This window comes from Protopterus annectens, chromosome 3.part1 (genome assembly GCF_019279795.1).
Source record: "Protopterus annectens isolate FY-2018-M chromosome 3.part1, PAN1.0, whole genome shotgun sequence".
NCBI classification, from domain to species: Eukaryota; Metazoa; Chordata; order Ceratodontiformes; family Protopteridae; genus Protopterus; species Protopterus annectens.
In genome coordinates this window covers 1346374811-1346397449 of record NC_056732.1, presented here as the reverse complement: position 1 = coordinate 1346397449, position 22639 = coordinate 1346374811, and the positions used below count along the sequence as shown (strand labels likewise).

At 37.9% G+C, this 22639-nt stretch overlaps 1 protein-coding gene across 2 annotated transcripts in view; it reads left to right on the top strand.

Annotated features, from left to right (window-relative positions):
• TRIM55 (tripartite motif containing 55) overlaps positions 1 to 22639 on the top strand; it is a 1312971-nt gene that overhangs the window by 844871 nt on the left and 445461 nt on the right. For both annotated transcript variants that reach the window (XM_044067375.1, XM_044067376.1), the window contains exon 8: positions 14102 to 14304. In XM_044067375.1, the coding sequence (XP_043923310.1) occupies positions 14102 to 14304 (203 nt within the window). The remainder of the gene's footprint in view (positions 1 to 14101; positions 14305 to 22639) is intronic.

Here is a 22639-nt window from a genome sequence, read left to right as displayed (position 1 = left end):
GAAGTAAAAGTAGTTTATAACTCTTATTTATTGTCATTAATCAGTAAGTGTGATTCACCACCTTTCCTTCAACAGTCACTAATTTTAGGAGGGATTAAGAGGGACAGAGTTAAACTTTCAGTTAAACTCAGGGACGTACCTGAAATGCAGGGACAGTTGAGAGGTATGGACAATACTCTAGCCATTGCAACTGCCCTGATTAGGGGACATTCTCATGTTGTACGTGTCTGTACTGGTTGCTTGTTACAGGTCTTGTATACCTGACACGTCAATATGTCATATGTAGTAGCATAAGCAACTTTACTGCTGCTAGACTACACTTTGATTTGTGCCGATATGTATATTTCTGTACTATGCATGGCTGTAGGTATGTTCTGCCCTGGTAAGTCTGACATTTCTACAGAGCAGGTTCCACTTTGGCCATTCAGAATGGTGGCAGCCCTATAGACCCTATATGTAGAGCTATCACGTGCCAAGGCAACACATACCCACAGCCAGTAGTAAACGGACGACATCCACGGTTTGCATACGTTAAGGTTATTCATGTAGCATTATAATTGATAATACTGTTTCCTATTACATGTAGCTGTTTCTGATACAACAAATTAATGTCTGACACCACTACACACACTATATAGCCTCCATTCCCGAACTCACAGGCCATGTGCCATAACTGTCATTTTGCAGGACACAACTGCCCAGACAGGTGTGTCCCTTGCAGGCGTATAGGTGTTGAACCAGTTCTATTATGCTATCATCTACCTAAGGTGGTCAACAAATTATGCACTTTCCATCAGTAGCAGAACTCACATACCAATGGGTGTGAATGAACACTGTATCAGGAACAATGCATAACACCCAGCGGGACACACTTAGATGATTGGTTCTATTAACCAGACACATTTACAGTCACAGAGCATATGTATTCATTCACGTTTGGCGAGGTACATGCTGTTTCTGACTCATACATGTTGTCATCTGTCATTACCTGTATTCCGCCACCTGTTCACCTAATATCACTAGTTCTGGAAGTGTTTAGTTGGACTTTGTTACATTCTGATACATAACTATGGATGTCCATGCTAATCTGGTACACGGCACTGATTTGGTCTCTATGTATTCCCCCGATGGTGTACAGACTATCCGGTAGATGTGCTCTTCAGGTTTGAGAGGTGTAGGTGTATGCTATGCCCACATAGGAATATTAATGACTTCCACTGGTCGGGCCTACTACATCTCTGCCAACCAGCACCTGCACACTTAAGCCCATTATTGCATAACCATGGTCCAACTACCTGGCACCCCTCCACATCAGTCGTGACAAATACTTACTGCAAGCGCAGCTGGGGTATGAGCACACCCCTACACATTGCCCACTCTCCCCATCTCGGGACACATGTCGTATGTTTTGTCAACCCATGTATTATCACACTTACACAACCTACTGTTCCATGTACACCTACATCCTGCTCATATCAATGTTAGCAGATTCACACGTACCCTGAATTTTTGGGGTCCCGCAAGGGACACCGTTATCCATGTTTAAAGTGTAGACCTTGCAGATCTCTCCCACTGGTACTTTCCTACCGGTGTTTTGGACAGTGGCAGTGTATTGATCTGTATTGCCTGTCTGTATGTCTGTCCGGCCTAGCTGGGTGATGTGAGGGGTACAACATTTATTTATTGGAGCTCCCAGTCACATATGCCCGGGCTGTAAATATGTTACTCCTAATTGCTGTGAAGTAACCTATTTATGTACATGTGTACATCTACACTGACATATATATTTTGTTTTGCGTGTATGTGTATATATCAATACCTGTTGTTTGTGTATATATATCTATCTATATATATCCGTAGTATATCCTTGTGTGTGTGTGTGTGTGTGTGTGTGTATATATATATATATATATATATATATATATATATATATATATATATATATATATATATATATATATATATATATATATATATATATATATATATATATATATATATATCTGTATGAATATATATGTGTATGTAAATTAATGTAGATATATGTATATATATATGTTTTTATCTATATATACATCTGTGTGTCTGTTAACCTATACATTTCCCGGACATGGACACTTACACATGCATATTGGGTTTTATCTCTGCTTTAACACCATACTATTGCTTGAGTCATTATGACACCGACACTTCACTCTGGTGAACTTGTGATCAGTATATTGCACGTTATACAGTGGACAGATGTCACACGTTTTTCATGTCTGGGGTGCCGCTGCTAACTGGGATGAGATACAGTGTCATTCGACCTATTACTTGTATGCGCAGCCTATTATTCCTGCTACTGTGTTTGTTTCTGTGCACATTCATATTATTACTGTTGATAGGCTGAGTGTTTGTGTTACTGTGACTGTACGTCAACATATTGTTGTCTTCATGTAGTTGTGTCTTTCTGCTTTTCACGGTTTGGGGTTGTCACAGCAGAACTCCATTCCACTCATGGGTGGCGTGTAGGTTTTATGTGCCGGGCTGCCAGCCCTGACGCACAACGTCCGACAAAGATACGCCCATTCACGCATGTCTCCACGCAAATGACGCTCTATCTGGGAATCGCACCTACGTACTCGCTGACCTCCATGGGCCACTCCGTTGCACCCGGTGCAACATACCCTAGCACTCCTGTGTCCATAATCGCATATCCATAGTTTCTCCTGCACACCCGTGTTGAGTTTCCATGCATAACAGCCATTATACACCTGATATCGCAGCCATGACACACCTTTACACATTGCCCTCTCATGAGCGTTGGGGCCCTACACACATTTTGTACTGCCTTGTGTATTCACAGGCTCACCATCCATTCATATTTGCACATACTTGCCTTTCCTGGTGTTATGGATATGAACAATTTGCGGGTTACAAGTGTAAGTGGTCGCAACATGTACTACATTCCGTCTGTTTACAATGTTGACGTAACACTTCAATGATGATATGGCCACTGGTATAACCCTGCCTCTACTCACACTTGCTTTATGTGACATATGCTGCGAGCACTTTATAATTCCTTACTTGCTCTGGATTCCCTTCACAACCCTTATGTTTGCTTTCATCTTTCGGCGTTCCTTACATATCTATCTACATATATCTATATATATATATATATATATATATATATATATATATATATATATATATATATATATATATATATGTATGTGTGGTGTGTGTGTGTGTGTGTGTGTATAAATATATATATATATATATATATATATATATATATATATATATATATATATATGTGTGTATATATAGATATATATGTAGATAAATAATTGCATATTTCTGTTATGTCTGTGGATATTTATCTATACACACATCTATCTATCTATATATATAAAAGTTACAGCTGTACAAGACAACATACAGTTGCTATGCTAATAGCTGCGTACACCACAAGAGGCACTTGCATCTCCTTATTCTGAGTTACATATGTTTACAGGCACTTCTTTGGGATTACATGTACCTTATTCCTTATGAAAGTACCATTTTGATGGAATCTGGTTAATGGACCCATGCAAACGCAGTCACCTTTACATGTATAAATGTTTGCTTTACAGCACAGAGGCATTCATTACACAATTAATATGTGCTATAGTCGTACTCGAACCAGGAATGCCTTTACGTTGGGCGGATGCTGTAACCACTACACTATTGTTGTTCTGGCTCATTTATATGTATACCCATGGTTCATAGCTACTCTGACATACGCCTCACCGCTTCCCTTACACAGCAGGCATCCATTCTCCTGCTGGAAAAACCGCAGTACTACATTTAGGACATTCTCTGTTTCCTACTGCTCTGGACCCGTGCTGCATGTCTACTCACTCCAAGGATATTCAGAACTCCTATGCTTATAGTCCTCCCACATACACATGTTTAATTGTCAGGGTGTTCATATGCTGGTCTGGGTTTAGGCTCGGCCGACTGGTGACTAGAACTCCCCTGGCACTGTTCAAAGATCAGACGTAGCACATGGACTGAGTTAGTCCAGATTTTAACATTCTACCTGTGTTTACAGATGCAGGTGTTTGGGCACCTCTGACAACATTATTAGGTCGATGCTACGTAATTTAGGGCAAGGAGTGGTTCCACTACATAATGCAGGTTGGGGGGGGTTTCCACATGTTTCCCTTCCCATTTGACTATTTCATTCATTTATAGATACAATGAATATTATTCTGTACATCAGTTATAAATTCACTACAGGTATGCAATAGTCCTGTCAACAGATGTGACAGTTGGTTTGTTGTACTTATGTGTACGGACCCCTGTGATACTCAGGGACTCATTTCTACAGTGACAGGGACAAGGCTATGAAAACTCAGGGACAATCACGGACACTTCTGCCATATTAGTACTATTAACTTGGAACGTGTTGACAGATTCGTAATACTATTCATTTTCTGCAGTTAAATGCATCTATTACTCTTCATTGTTGTAAGTAGTCATTCTCATTCAACACCTTTCCTCCAAAGTTCATTGGCTTTGTGAGTAGTTAAGAGGCTGGCCAGTTATTGTGTGAATACTCTGACCATTGGTAGCATTGACATTGTCATATGTACAGTTTGGGATGTATTCTGGGGACTAGGGTTGTCACCTTTTCAAATGGCCAAGATGGGACATTTTCGGAACACACATCAGATTTTACAGGCCAACACATACCCACTGTCAGTACAAAGGATAGAACTTTACTTATTTGCCTACATAAAAGCCTATTGTTGTAGCGGTTTAGTTGCTTATTCTGTTTCTCATAACATTTAGGTATTTTAGATACAGAAATAATTATTTTATGCAACTATTACATAACATATGGGACATAATTATGTCCTACAATCTCAGGACATTTGCCATTTTTAATATATTTTGTCAGGACACAACTGTCCAAAGAGGGACTGTCCCTCGCAAAGTGGGACAGATGGTAACCCAACTGGGGGCACCAGATTGTTTTGGCCAACACATAGCCATGGTCAGTGCAGGTTTAGAACATTAATTTGTTTCCTAGCTATGAGCCTATACCTTTGGCACTTTTGTTGTTTGCCTGTTTCTTGTACAAATTACGTTTATTCTATCCTGACGTGACCGCTTTAGGCAACTGTTACATGCAGTATGGTACATAGTTATTTCCTACAATCACAGGACATTTGACATTCTATCAATGTTGGTCAGGTCACACCTACACACACATTACTTGTCCCTCACACAGTGGATCAGGGGGTATCCTGTTTACGTCAGTGCCTTCATCACCCATATACCATGTGCCACTATGCAAATGTGTGCAATATATTCTCTCGCTTATTTGTGTCAGGACACGTGTCACGGGCAGGTGTTTGATCCTGGGTAGTAGGTTCTGCATGACCATCTAGGGCTGGACAGTCTCGTGCACCACTACTGCACATTCCAACTTGTATCCAGATATCTACAGGACTGGACATCGTGTCTTCATACCCATTCTAATGTTTACACAGGTTACTTATCCCATGAGGGATATCCCAAAAATTTAACAAGACCAAAACAAGACCAATAATGAACATTATTCTGGTGTTACGAAAATGTGCTGGGGGTTTTACATGCAAGGGATACATAGTTTGCAATCCTGAAACTGCCTAGGGTGAAACTACCTACTACATATGCGTAGTGGTCACTATGTGTAGATGTGGCTGCACCAAACTAGTAGGCCAAGTATGGCTGGATCTGGTGGACGTTCAGGTATGGGGGCGGGTTGTGTGCTGTGGAGGGGATGCTGTGTAGTCCATTATGCATCCAGGTGTGTTGCATTTGATATGGCCAGTTCCATCAGGACCAATCTGTGGGTATGTGCCGGTGACATGTCTGTACATTTGTATAGCACATTTTAATATTCATATGTTTGTGGGATTGTGTTCTACAGTATGGCCTGTCTGGTTGTATTGCAGATGTGTATACATGTTTTTGTGTTTCTTTCTGCTTCACCCGCTGCTCTCTCATACACCTCCGGTTCACCTATTCTGCATACGACACAGTGTCACCTTGGAGGATTATACCATTACCCCCCCCCCACACACACACACACACATATTCCTGACACTCCATCCATCACTGCTTTGGTTGATGGCCCATGACACGGTCAAGGTAACACATTGCATACCCCACATATGTCAGGTACCTGTATGGTTGTGTGGACTACCCTGCCATGTTTGACTTTCCACATGCTATACCTCACTCACATAGGTACACGCCCATACTTAACTTTCATGACACGGTTGGTATACCCGGGTAATACCCGTTCAACTGTGACACATCCTGACAAGTTTGGCTTGGACCGCTGATGTGCGGATTTTGGCCGACTGTTCTAATCATTGGTAGGATGCCAACTTTTCCTATGTCCAGGATGGGATATATTCTGGACACATATCCGAATGTACTAGACAGCATGTACCCACAGTCAACGCTATGGATAATACTGTTCCTTTCAGCCTACATGTTGCCTTATTGTTGTAGCAGTTTATATGCTCCTTCTGTTTCGTTTACATGCTTAATCTATTTCCTGTCACGTTTGGTATGTGAAATACGGACATACCTATTGTATGTGACTATTACATGTGTTGTGGGATATAATTCAGTCATACAATCGCTAGATATTTACATTCATTGTGTTTTTTGTTATGGACACATCTGCCCAGCTGTGTAACCTCCCTCACAATATGGGTCAGCTGGTGACCCTGACCATTGGGCTGGACGTACCTATTGGCGGCGCGCTAACATATGATGCGTTTCATTTCTACTTGGTATAACTATCTACACTGCGTTGGACTACGGGCACATGGTTTTCAATGTCATTTGTTCGCGGGATAGGGACCCGTTATTCCCTACCATGCATTTGTGTTTGCATCTTCATTTTGTGTTTGCAGGAACTGTCTTGCATGCTTTGCATACATTTCAGTATCCATGAACACTGACAGATGTGATTACTATTGCTTGCAAATTGTTATATGCAAGCATTTTAAGTTGCGCGTCGACAGCTGACATTTCCACGCCTCCGTGCGGCACTTCGACACGCCCTATTGCACTCGTGCTCCTCTCCTATGCACGTGGCTGTGGCAACAGCGTGCCTTAATTAATATGCATTTGGCACTACTGCGCCATCTTCACACTGCACGGTCGGCACAAGCCTACGCCGGCCTTGCACCGAGCTTCATGAATCCCAGGGAATGAGTTTTTCTGCACAGCAGGAATATTTAGCTGCTGTTTGTAGCTCTTTTTTACTATATTTTTTGTCAAAATACACTCATAACAAGGTTTCCTACAGTTTAAATTTGATGGTAAAATATCCATATAGATGTCTCTGTTTGTTTAGGTTCCCTATTATATCACTGAAGACGCAAAATCTCAAATGCGTCTTTATCAAACTGAAAACAATGAAAATTTAAAAGAGCGAAGGGGCATATAAGCGATTTCTTTCCCTGGGAAGGAAACCGCTTGGCTGCCTCCATTACTTTGCCATTTTCCCCACTGTAGTGCAATCTCGGAGTTGGTATATTTAGTTAGGGGGGTGTGGGGGCACAGCCCCCCACTTTGTTTTGTTTGTAGTGTTTTATTTATTTTTTTTTATTGGGCCAAGTGATTTCTTTCCCAGTGAAAGAAATCACTTATATGTCCTTTCGCTCTTTTAAATATTCATTGTTTTCAGTTCGATGAAAATGCATTTGAGATTTTGCTTCTTTGATGATATAATAGGGACCCTTTGTTTAGGCCTGTATGATTTATGTGTTCAACTGTAGGGCTGTATGATTTATGAGTTCTACTGTGTTGCTATATATGTTACATATGATTGAAAAGCTCTCCTTTATTACAAAAATAGTTTTCAGGGTTTCATTACTGTTCTCAAAATACAACATATCTAGCTGAATAAAAATGAAGATTTGTAAACACATTATTAATGTAAATACCTGTTTTTTTTTACTTTTTTAAAGGAAATAAAGATTAATGGTTAAAGGTGCATAATCAAAGATAAACCTTTTGATTCACTTCATTTGAACACTTATTACAACATTTTCATATCTAACTGTATAAAATGCCTTACTATTATATACAATTTTATGGGTCTAAACTTTGCTTGTCTAAACATTCTCTGATCTATCGTTGAATTATTTTTTTTATATCATTGCATTGCTGTATCATGGTTATACTTCCCAGGAATTCATTAAAGCATCTATTTTGAGCCATAAGCCCTATTCACATGGTGCAGTATTTTGAGATTCAGGGACATGTTAGCAGCAACAAGATAAGTCCTTGTTATTGGCTAATTTGCATATCTCTGAATCACAGTTACAATAGAGGTACGCAGATCATTACTAATTTGAAAGTAACAGTAGTAAACTGATTCCTTGTGAAAGCATTAACATTCCCATCACTCTCCAGACACACATAAGTACACAAAACACACACACACACACACACACACACACACACACACACACACACACACACACACACACACACACACACACACACACACAATCCCTGTCCCTGACCTGCCTGGCCTCCAGTGCTTTCCCCACCCAGATCCCCTTAATAGCTTATGTGTCATTACAACATATATCTAGTATGTCTTTGTCTCCACCCCCTGATCTCCATAATACTTTGTGCTGGTGTCTGTGCAACAACAACATTCTCTACGCCTGCAAACTTTTCTTAAAAAAAAAAATAAATAAATAAATAAATAAATAAACAAACAAATAAATAAATATATATATATATATATATATATATATATATTTTTTTTTTTTGCTGGAGGCAAGCCCCTCCCCCCCATATCACCCAACCCCAGGAATTGAGCAATATCACTTATCTGTCAACCCACACCTCCAACCCCGGGAATTGAGCAATCTCACACATCTGTCAATCAACTGCTTTGTCAATCATATAGTGTTGACTGAACAGCTGTTGACCACGAATTAGGGAATTTAGCTTTTCAGAGAACCCCTTTAAAAAAAAGAATGCTTTCCTAGGGAAAAGCTTTCCACAAATCAAGAAGTCATAAGAATCAAAATATTAAGAGAGACCTTCTCCCTTTGGAGTTTAAATATTTATCTAATATTATGTATATATTCTAATGTGCTATAATCGCACCTCTTGTTGATTTGTAATTTAAATTGCTCAAATAACAGTCTCCATAGGATGGATGCCTTCTTGGAAGGTGCACATTTCTAACATTAAGAGAACTTCTTGTAAACAGGTTCAGTGCATAGAAAAATGATTCAATAGCTTAAGCTGGATGGTTTCAGATACTTACACTCATGATTTTAGACTCATGAAAACGTAGTGCTCACCTTGTCCAAATGCATCAGGGATCCCGATCCTGTCAACCTACCTTAAGTAATGTCTAGGTAACATTTCACTTATGATTTTTGAAACCTGAATGGGGTTTGCTGCATATAGAGAAGTCTGACCCGTCCAAATTAGTAAACTAATATAGTAGATAACATAATATGATTAACAAAACCTACATCTAACAAGAAAATGAAGTAAAACAGGTATGATAATACTACTGATATTAAAGGCCTTGTGTTTGTATGTACTGTATATTGAAAAGCTTTCCAATTACTTCCTGATTCCATGTAATCTAGTGGCGCTTTCTGATGATGTCATAAGGGAGACAAAGTGTAGCTCTACTTATATTCTTTGGCATACATGCAATAAAAATAAATCCTTTTAAGTTTTATGTTGATATCAGTATTATTCGCAAAGTGCAATTTGCTAGCTAGTCATTTTTATTGTGTGACAAATGTGAACACATACATCTGTTAATTAAGGACATGTTTACTTTAGATATAATTAGTTATCTCATGAGACTATGTGAGTTTACTGAGATATGCATGCTTATGCATTAATGGATTTACAACAAGCATATAACCAAATTTTGACTGTCATTAAGCTGACTCTTGAAAATTCACTCTGCTTCATCGATTTCTGATTTAGGGTCATATCACTTGATTCTCAGCCTTCTGTCAGGGTGGGATACAGACTGAAGCATAGTTCACCAGAAAAATGAACCTTACTGTGTGAGGAGCATTGTTCATACAAGTCACTCTGTGCCAGGAATGAGTAATATGATTCAAAAACATTCTGTGTTACTGAACTAACTTACTCACTCCTGGCTTAGTCAGACACATCCTGACCCCACTGCATTGTCTGGCAACATAGTGTGTACATGTGCTGGTTGCTTTAACACATCACCACCGGTATGTCAGGTGTAATACCACAGGCATTACTGAGAAAAATGTATAGAGTCATGTGGTACTGTGGCTAACATTCCATAGATTGCATGGCTTGTAGCTAGCAAACATATATATTTTACATTCTTTCCATTGTGAAGTCTTGTATTGTATGCAGAGAATGGTGAAAAAAGATTTATACTGTAGTATCCATGCATACCAGCACCAGGTCGAAGTCCTACACACAACATCAGCATTGTACAGTGATTCACATGTATGTCAACTACAATAGTGTAGGCATGGGAGCATGCCCCATGTTATGCTTGCAGATTTATGGATGACATATGGCTGGAGTTCCCAGCTACACTAATGTTAGAGTGGGATTCCCCATTATGGGAACCTATAAACTGGTATGCAAAGCCAATAAATACTTACCCTGAAGTTCAAGATAAGTAAGGAATACTACTGTTCTATAATCAGACAAGTATTTGCTTCTGGTAAGTACAACATTTTTGATAACTTCTTTTTGCTATAACTATGCTCTCATCATGTAGAGCAGGCTTTTTGATTCTAAAATATGTAGGTTTTACTTCAGTTTCAGTGGAGCTCTACTTAAGATTAAAAAAATGTGTTTGTATGTACTGTATATTGAAAAGTTGTCCAATTACTTCCTGATTCCATGTAATCTAATGGCGCTTTCTGATGATGTCATAAGGGAGACAAAGTGTAGCTCAATACCTCAAGGCACTGAACTGATGATAGTCTGTCTATGTCCAGAGCAAATTCTGAGATTTGATTATACTCTATGTTAACTGAATCACATTACTTATTCTTAGCATAACCCAAGCATTATCACTGCACTAGGAGGGGTAGCTGAATCTGATTAATGTTTTCTGTCACACTATCTCCAGCTGTATGTCAGACCTAGTGCTGCTAGCAGGAATCCAGGTTTGAAATACAGATGAAACTGCATGGTGTGTCCAGTGCAAAAGCTTCTTCAGCTGTAGGGTGTTATAGCCAATAAAATCTATTTTTAAAAACAGAACATTGTGACCTATCCCCACAGGAGTTTGAAGGATGGGCCACATTATTCCAAACAGCACTTTTGCATGGTCATAGTATGGCTCCAGTTGTATATGAAATTTGGTACTGCACATACTCTGGTGTGTATCAAGTACTGTCTGCAGTACCTCATCCCACATAGAGGTGGAGTGTCAGCCTTGCAGAAAAGACCATTCAGGTCAAAGAGCATATTTTATTCTAGTGCTAATCCAGTTGATGCATAAAACACACACACACACACACACACACACACACACACACACACACACACACACGCTATTTATTACAGTGTTACAGCTGTTTTATTACACCGTATGCCAATCATTACAGACACTGCCAAAGATCTTAGCCCGTTCCATTTCTTTTTTGTTACTGTTTATTTGTCTGACTGACGGATTACATGTGCTGTGGTCTGTGGAGATGAAATCTGCTGCAGACTACACAAAACCTGTATATCTATGCATTTGAAGCTGATTGCACACCTCCCCCCATTGCATCATCAAAATGCAAGACCACATGACTCAAATCATGAAGTACCTGGCAGCTATACAGCATAAAGCAAAAACAAATAGTCTGAGTGAAGAAAGTAGCGTAAGAGTTACATATTTTATAATCAGAAATCACACTTTACGTGGTAGTGCTAGCATAATTACAGCAAAACGAAATGGTATAATAATAATGGTTTTTAAGGGCTTTTGCAGAAGTCCTCATTTGTATATTCCACAGAAGGTGCAAAACAAATCACAGAATCTATTAGAATTGATTATATGTAAGCAAAGCTCTAAGGTTCTGGGCAGCATTCTGCTCCAAATGTAAATTATTTTGGAATCTGGCCTTTGGTTACAGTTTCAAAAACTTGTAGAGAAATGTAGGATTGTAATAAATATTATTCATAGTTACTATAACGTAAATATCATAAATATAACTGCAGGCTATAACATGTTTTTGATGGGGACTGTAGACCCCACTCCCATGTGGAAGCTGTCTCCTGGATGCCTCTAACCAAACAGAATAACTACATGATCTCAGAAACAGAACAAATACATGATTTTCCAGCAATACCAACTATCTCATTAGTCTATGGTGGCATTACCTCAGAGATAATTTATTTATGTGTGGGGAAAGGGCATGTGGAATCCACACAGGGGATGAAGGGGTATAACCCCTCATAACTGTATCTTTATTTTTAGCTTGATAAATATAATTCTGGTAGGACATGTAGTAAACAGCAATGTGATATGCATGCCAAGTGCATCTTTCCCTATATGGTTATATAGTGAAACTGTTGTATTGTAAGAAGGAAAAATAGGTAACTTTGTATGCTTTTATTCCTTTTATTATTTCATTGTTACCAAGATTTTCAATAAAAATCTTCTGTATGACAGCCTTATTTACTGATTCATGCTATATATTCTGGATATAATTACTTACCAACTAAATTTCAGGAGCAACATGCTAGGTTTCTGCAGTTTGAGCTGTGCACGGTTTACATCATAGTTTTATATATATATTGCTCTATAACATGACTGTGCCAGGTTTATTTTCTTTCTTAAAACAGCAAATTTATAATTTTTTTTTTACAAACTGGTTAGTCATATTACATGCATGGGCACATTCACATACACACACACACACACACACACACGCACACACACACACACACACACACACACACACACACACACACACACACACACACACACACTATACATAGTACAATACACAGTCATACAGTATGATTACAGTGCTTTGTCAACAGTGTGTATTGCTGTCTTTTTTCATTGAAAGCACTTTTTGTCATATGCTGGGTTTGTTGAATGGAAAATTATTAACTGTTATATTTTGTGTAGGGGATGTGCTTTGGGTTACAATAAGTGGCTGAGTGTATTAATGCAGAAACTTTGGAGTATATCGAAAGTTTTGTGTTAAGGGTAAGAGAGATTTGTGAGTATCTGTGGGTAAGGATTAGAGTAAGGGGTGTGTAAGTGGATAATTATAGGTGCGTGTGTGTGTGTATATGTGTGTGTGTGTGTGTGTGTGTGTGTGTGTGTGTGTGTGTGTGTGTGTGTGTGTGTGTGTTGTGTGTGTGCGTGTGCGTGCCTGTGCCTGTGCATGTAATATGTCTGTGTGTTTGCAAGTGTATGAAAGTATATGAGAGTGTCTTGAATAATGGCCTTGTTATGGAAAAGGATTTTCATAAGATAAAGCCCCCTGCCCATTCTTACTTACGTGTGGTATCCCATAACCCTAATCCTGCCCTTCACCCTAACCTTACCCTACACATTAACTTATGACAACAACTTTCCATAACAGAATCACTAGTGAGACAGAAAAGGGCTGGTGTTACTATCAAGGTTTTTTAGTTAGTTTTTTTTTTTTTTTTACTTTCTCAAAAGAAGAGCGTTTGTTTTTCTTTTCAAAGACTGGCATAACATTGGCCATTTTTTGCTCAGTTAAATTGAGTTTCAACATGCAAAAGTCAATTTCATGAGTGTCAATGCTCCTGAATTTATTTATTTATATATATATATATATATATATATATATATATATATATATATATATATATATATATGTGTGTGTCTGTGTGTGTGTGTGTGTGTGTGTGTGTGTGTGTATACATCAAGCATCAAGTAGCATGCATTATTCAGTTATATTCGCATTATTGTCAGTTTGTTCAGGTACCCTTTAAATACATGCATGTATTATACAGATGTACATATATATGCTTATGCGTATGTATTACCTGTAAGTTGATTCTCTATAATAGATATATTTTGTTTTATCAGAAGAAGAAACGGAAGAAGAAGATGATGAAGGAGTTGATGAAGTGGAAGAACTTGATGATGTCCATACTGAACAGTCTGAAGGGGAGGAAGATGATGCAGGGGCTACACCTCATCCATCTCAGCCTGCATCCCAGTCTGAGCCCAGCCCGCCTACTGCCACAACAGAGAAACCTGCAAGGGTTGCACCAGATTCTGTTCCACAAGTGAGTACTAATTGGTATGATGTTGGTATGATCCTTTTACTTTAGAATGGTGCTGTAATCTGTCCTCAGACATTGTGTAAGTACTCATTGGTATGATGTTGGTATGATTCTTTTACATTAGAATGGTGCTGTAATCTGTCCTCAGACTTTGTGTAAGCACTCATTGGTATGATGTTAGTATGATCATTTTACTTTAGACTGGGACTGTAATCTGTCCACAGACTTTGTGTAAGTACTTATTGGTATGATGTTGGTATGATCCTTTTACTTTAAAATGGGGGTGTAATCTATCCTCAGACTTTGTGTAAGTATTCACTGATATGATGTTGGTATGAGCTTTTTACTTTAGAATGGTACCGTAATCTGTCCTCAGACATCGTGTAAGTACTCCCTGGTATGATGTTGGCACGATCCTTTTACTTTAGAATGGTGCCATAATCTGTCCTCAGACATTGTGTAAGTACTCACTGGTATGATGTTGGTATGATCCTTTAACTTTAGAATGGTGCTGTAATCTGTCCTAAGACTTTGTGTAAGTACTCACTGGTATGATGTTGGTATGATCCTTTTACTTTAAAATGGTGCTGTAATCTGTCCTCAGACTTTGTGTAAGTAGTTATTGGTATGATGTTAGTATGATCCTTTTACTTCAGAATGATACTGTAATCTGTCCTCAGACATTGTGTAAGTACTCATTGGTATGATGTTGGTATGATCCTTTTACTTTAGAATGGTGCTGTAATCTGTCCTCAGACTTTGTGTAAGTACTCATTCCTATGATGTTGGCATGATTCTTTTACTTTAGAATGGCACTGTAATCTGTCCTCAGATTTTGTATAAGTACTCATTGGTATGATGTTGGTGTGATCTTTTTACTTTAGAATGGTACTGTAATCTGTCCTTAGACTTTGTGTAAGCACTCATCGGTATGATGTTAGTATGATCATTTTACTTTAGATTGGGACTGTAATCTGTCCACAGACTTTGTGTAAGTACTCACTGGTATGATGTTGGTATGATCCTTTTACTTTAAAATGGTGCTGTAATCTGTCCTCAGACTTTGTGTAAGTATTCACTGATATGATGTTGGTATGATCTTTTTACTTTAGAATGGTACCGTAATCTGTCCTCAGACATTGTGTAAGTACTCACTGGTATGATGTTGGTATGATCCTTTAACTTTAGAATGGTGCTGTAATCTGTCCACAGACTTTGTGTAAGTACTCCCTGGTATGATGTTGGTATGATCCTTTTACTTTAAAATGGTGCTGTAATCTGTCCTCAGACTTTGTGTAAGTAGTTATTGGTATGAAGTTAGTATGATCCTTTTACTTCAGAATGATATTGTAATCTGTCCTCAGACATTGTGTAAGTACTCATTGGTATGATGTTGGTATCATCCTTTTACTTTAGAATGGTGCTGTAATCTGTCCTCAGACTTTGTGTAAGTACTCATTCCTATGATGTTGGCATGATTCTTTTACTTTAGAATGGCACTGTAATCTGTCCTCAGACTTTGTATAAGTACTCATTGGTATGATGTTGGTGTGATCTTTTTACTTTGGAATGGTACTGTAATCTGTCCTTAGACTTTGTGTAAGCACTCATCGGTATGATGTTAGTATAATCATTTTACTTTAGACTGGGACTGTAATCTGTCCACAGACTTTGTGTAAGTACTTATTGGTATGATGTTGGTATGATCCTTTTACTTTAAAATGGGGATGTAATCTATCCTCAGACTTTGTGTAAGTACTCACTGATATGATGTTGGTATGATCTTTTACTTTAGTATGGTACCATAATCTGTCTTCAGACATTGTGTAAAATACTCACTGGTATGATGTTGGTATGATCCTTTTACTTTAGAATGGTACCGTAATCTGTCCTCAGACATTGTGTAAGTAATCACTGGTATGATGTTGGCACGATCCTTTTACTTTAGAATGACACTGTAATCTGTCCTCAGACTTTGTATAGGTACTCATTGGTATGATGCTGTTGTGATTGGTACTGTAATCTGTCCTCCGTTATTGTGTAAGTACTCATTGGTATGATGTTGGTGTGATCCTTTTACTTTAGAATGGTGCTGTAATCTGTCCTAAGACTTTGTGTAGGTACTCATTGGTATGATGTTAGTATGATCCTTTTACTTTAGAATGGTGCTTTAATCTGTCATCAGACTTTGTGTAAGTATTCATTGGTATGATGTTGGTATGATCCTTTTACTTTAGAATGGCACTATAATCTGTCCTCAGACTTTGTGTAAGTACTCATTGGTATGATGTTGGTATGATCTTTTTACTTTAGAATGGTACCATAATCTGTCCTCAGACATTGTGTAAGTACTCACTGGTATGGTGTTGGTATGATCCTTTTACTTTAAAATGGTGCTGTAATCTGTCCTCAGACTTTGTGTAAGTATTCACTGATATGATGTTGGTATGAGCTTTTTACTTTAGAATGGTACCGTAATCTGTCCTCAGACATTGTGTAAGTACTCCCTGGTATGACGTTGGCATGATCCTTTTACTTTAGAATGGTGCCATAATCTGTCCTCAGACATTGTGTAAGTTCTCACTGGTATGATGTTGGTATGATCCTTTAACTTTAGAATGGTGCTGTAATCTGTCCGCAGACTTTGTGTAAGTACTCACTGGTCTGATGTTGGTATGATCCTTTTACTTTAAAATGGTGCTGTAATCTGTCCTCAGACTTTGTGTAAGTAGTTATTGGTATGATGTTAGTATGATCCTTTTACTTCAGAATGATACTGTAATCTGTCCTCAGACATTGTGTAAGTACTCATTGGTTTGATGTTGGTATGATCCTTTTACTTTAGAATGGTACTGTAATCTGTCCTTAGACTTTGTGTAAGCACTCATCGGTATGATGTTAGTATGATCATTTTACTTTAGACTGGGACTGTAATCTGTCCACAGACTTTGTGTAAGTACTCACTGGTATGATGTTGGTATGATCATTTTACTTTAAAATGGTGCTATAATCTGTCCTCAGACTTTGTGTAAGTATTCACTGATATGATGTTGGTATGAGCTTTTTACTTTAGAATGGTACCATAATCTGTCCTCAGACATTGTGTAAGTACTCCCTGGTATGATGTTGGCACGACCCTTTACTTTAGAATGGTGCCATAATCTGTCCTCAGACATTGTGTAAGTACTCACTGGTATGATGTTGGTATGATCCTTTAACTTTAGAATGGTGCTGTAATCTGTCCGCAGACTTTGTGTAAGTACTCACTGGTATGATGTTGGTATGATCCTTTTACTTTAAAATGGTGCTGTAATCTGTCCTCAGACTTTGTGTAAGTAGTTATTGGTATGATGTTAGTATGATCCTTTTACTTCAGAATGATACTGTAATCTGTCCTCAGACATTGTGTAAGTACTCATTGGTATGATGTTGGTATGATCCTTTTACTTTAGAATGGTGCTGTAATCTATCCTCAGACTTTGTGTAAGTACTCATTCCTATGATGTTGGCATGATTCTTTTACTTTAGAATGGCACTGTAATCTGTCCTCAGACTTTGTATAAGTACTCATTGGTATGATGTTGGTGTGATCTTTTTACTTTGGAATGGTACTGTAATCTGTCCTTAGACTTTGTGTAAGCACTCATCGGTATGATGTTAGTATAATCATTTTACTTTAAACTGGGACTGTAATCTGTCCACAGACTTTGTGTAAGTACTTATTGGTATGATGTTGGTATGATCCTTTTACTTTAAAATGGGGATGTAATCTATCCTCAGACTTTGTGTAAGTACTCACTGATATGATGTTGGTATGATCTTTTTACTTTAGTATGGTACCATAATCTGTCTTCAGACATTGTGTAAAATACTCACTGGTATGATGTTGGTATGATCCTTTTACTTTAGAATGGTACCGTAATCTGTCCTCAGACATTGTGTAAGTAATCACTGGTATGATGTTGGCACGATCCTTTTACTTTAGAATGACACTGTAATCTGTCCTCAGACTTTGTATAGGTACTCATTGGTATGATGCTGTTGTGATTGGTACTGTAATCTGTCCTCCGTTATTGTGTAAGTACTCATTGGTATGATGTTGGTGTGATCCTTTTACTTTAGAATGGTGCTGTAATCTGTCCTAAGACTTTGTGTAGGTACTCATTGGTATGATGTTAGTATGATCCTTTTACTTTAGAATGGTGCTTTAATCTGTCATCAGACTTTGTGTAAGTATTCATTGGTATGATGTTGGTATGATCCTTTTACTTTAGAATGGCACTATAATCTGTCCTCAGACTTTGTGTAAGTACTCATTGGTATGATGTTGGTATGATCTTTTTACTTTAGAATGGTACCATAATCTGTCCTCAGACATTGTGTAAGTACTCACTGGTATGGTGTTGGTATGATCCTTTTACTTTAAAATGGTGCTGTAATCTGTCCTCAGACTTTGTGTAAGTATTCACTGATATGATGTTGGTATGAGCTTTTACTTTAGAATGGTACCGTAATCTGTCCTCAGACATTGTGTAAGTACTCCTGGTATGACGTTGGCATGATCCTTTTACTTTAGAATGGTGCCATAATCTGTCCTCAGACATTGTGTAAGTTCTCACTGGTATGATGTTGGTATGATCCTTTAACTTTAGAATGGTGCTGTAATCTGTCCGCAGACTTTGTGTAAGTACTCACTGGTCTGATGTTGGTATGATCCTTTTACTTTAAAATGGTGCTGTAATCTGTCCTCAGACTTTGTGTAAGTAGTTATTGGTATGATGTTAGTATGATCCTTTTACTTCAGAATGATACTGTAATCTGTCCTCAGACATTGTGTAAGTACTCATTGGTTTGATGTTGGTATGATCCTTTTACTTTAGAATGGTACTGTAATCTGTCCTTAGACTTTGTGTAAGCACTCATCGGTATGATGTTAGTATGATCATTTTACTTTAGACTGGGACTGTAATCTGTCCACAGACTTTGTGTAAGTACTCACTGGTATGATGTTGGTATGATCCTTTTACTTTAAAATGGTGCTATAATCTGTCCTCAGACTTTGTGTAAGTATTCACTGATATGATGTTGGTATGAGCTTTTTACTTTAGAATGGTACCATAATCTGTCCTCAGACATTGTGTAAGTACTCCCTGGTATGATGTTGGCACGACCCTTTTACTTTAGAATGGTGCCATAATCTGTCCTCAGACATTGTGTAAGTACTCACTGGTATGATGTTGGTATGATCCTTTAACTTTAGAATGGTGCTGTAATCTGTCCGCAGACTTTGTGTAAGTACTCACTGGTATGATGTTGGTATGATCCTTTTACTTTAAAATGGTGCTGTAATCTGTCCTCAGACTTTGTGTAAGTAGTTATTGGTATGATGTTAGTATGATCCTTTTACTTCAGAATGATACTGTAATCTGTCCTCAGACATTGTGTAAGTACTCATTGGTATGATGTTGGTATGATCCTTTTACTTTAGAATGGTGCTGTAATCTATCCTCAGACTTTGTGTAAGTACTCATTCCTATGATGTTGGCATGATTCTTTTACTTTAGAATGGCACTGTAATCTGTCCTCAGACTTTGTATAAGTACTCATTGGTATGATGTTGGTGTGATCTTTTACTTTAGAATGGTACTGTAATCTGTCCTTAGACTTTGTGTAAGCACTCATCGGTATGATGTTAGTATGATCATTTTACTTTAGACTGGGACTGTAATCTGTCCACAGACTTTGTGTAAGTACTTATTGGTATGATGTTGGTATGATCCTTTTACTTTAAAATGGGGATGTAATCTATCCTCAGACTTTGTGTAAGTACTCACTGATATGATGTTGGTATGATCTTTTTACTTTAGAATGGTACCATAATCTGTCTTCAGACATTGTGTAAAATACTCACTGGTATGATGTTGGTATGATCCTTTTACTTTAGAATGGTAATGTAATCTGTCCTCAGACATTGTGTAAGTAATCACTGGTATGATGTTGGCACAATCCTTTTACTTTAGAATGACACTGTAATCTGTCCTCAGACTTTGTATAGGTACTCATTGGTATGATGTTGTTGTGATTGGTACTGTAATCTGTCCTCCGTTATTGTGTAAGTACTCATTGGTATGATGTTGGTGTGATCCTTTTACTTTAGAATGGTGCTGTAATCTGTCCTAAGACTTTGTGTAGGTACTCATTGGTATGATGTTAGTATGATCCTTTTACTTTAGAATGGTGCTTTAATCTGTCATCAGACTTTGTGTAAGTATTCATTGGTATGATGTTGGTATGATCCTTTTACTTTAGAATGGCACTGTAATCTGTCCTCAGACTTTGTGTAAGTACTCATTGGTATGATGTTGGTATGATCTTTTCACTTTAGAATGGTACCATAATCTGTCCTCAGACATTGTGTAAGTACTCACTGGTATGGTGTTGGTATGATCCTTTTACTTTAAAATGGTGCTGTAATCTGTCCTCAGACTTTGTGTAAGTATTCACTGATATGATGTTGGTATGAGCTTTTACTTTAGAATGGTACCGTAATCTGTCTTCAGACATTGTGTAAGTACTCCTGGTATGACGTTGGCACGATCCTTTTACTTTAGAATGGTGCCATAATCTGTCCTCAGACATTGTGTAAGTTCTCACTGGTATGATGTTGGTATGATCCTTTAACTTTAGAATGGTGCTGTAATCTGTCCGAGACTTTGTGTAAGTAGTTATTGGTATGATGTTAGTATGATCCTTTTACTTCAGAATGATACTGTAATCTGTCCTCAGACATTGTGTAAGTACTCATTGGTATGATGTTGGTATGATCCTTTTACTTTAGAATGGTACTGTAATCTGTCCTTAGACTTTGTGTAAGCACTCATCGGTATGATGTTAGTATGATCATTTTACTTTAGACTGGGACTGTAATCTGTCCACAGACTTTGTGTAAGTACTCACTGGTATGATGTTGGTATGATCCTTTTACTTTAGAATGGTGCCATAATCTGTCCTCAGACATTGTGTAAGTACTCCCTGGTATGATGTTGGTATGATCCTTTTACTTTAGAATGGTGCCATAATCTGTCCTCAGACATTGTGTAAGTACTCACTGGTATGATGTTGGTATGATCCTTTAACTTTAGAATGGTGCTGTAATCTATCTGCAGACTTTGTGTAAGTACTCACTGGTATGATGTTGGTATGATCCTTTTACTTTAAAATGGTGCTGTAATCTGTCCTTAGACTTTGTGTAAGCACTCATCGGTATGATGTTAGTATAATCATTTTACTTTAGACTGGGACTGTAATCTGTCCACAGACTTTGTGTAAGTACTTATTGGTATGATGTTGGTATGATCCTTTTACTTTAAAATGGGGATGTAATCTATCCTCAGACTTTGTGTAAGTACTCACTGATATGATGTTGGTATGATCTTTTTACTTTAGTATGGTACCATAATCTGTCTTCAGACATTGTGTAAAATACTCACTGGTATGATGTTGGTATGATCCTTTTACTTTAGAATGGTACCGTAATCTGTCCTCAGACATTGTGTAAGTAATCACTGGTATGATGTTGGCACGATCCTTTTACTTTAGAATGACACTGTAATCTGTCCTCAGACTTTGTATAGGTACTCATTGGTATGATGCTGTTGTGATTGGTACTGTAATCTGTCCTCCGTTATTGTGTAAGTACTCATTGGTATGATGTTGGTGTGATCCTTTTACTTTAGAATGGTGCTGTAATCTGTCCTAAGACTTTGTGTAGGTACTCATTGGTATGATGTTAGTATGATCCTTTTACTTTAGAATGGTGCTTTAATCTGTCATCAGACTTTGTGTAAGTATTCATTGGTATGATGTTGGTATGATCCTTTTACTTTAGAATGGCACTATAATCTGTCCTCAGACTTTGTGTAAGTACTCATTGGTATGATGTTGGTATGATCTTTTACTTTAGAATGGTACCATAATCTGTCCTCAGACATTGTGTAAGTACTCACTGGTATGGTGTTGGTATGATCCTTTTACTTTAAAATGGTGCTGTAATCTGTCCTCAGACTTTGTGTAAGTATTCACTGATATGATGTTGGTATGAGCTTTTACTTTAGAATGGTACCGTAATCTGTCCTCAGACATTGTGTAAGTACTCCCTGGTATGACGTTGGCATGATCCTTTTACTTTAGAATGGTGCCATAATCTGTCCTCAGACATTGTGTAAGTTCTCACTGGTATGATGTTGGTATGATCCTTTAACTTTAGAATGGTGCTGTAATCTGTCCGCAGACTTTGTGTAAGTACTCACTGGTCTGATGTTGGTATGATCCTTTTACT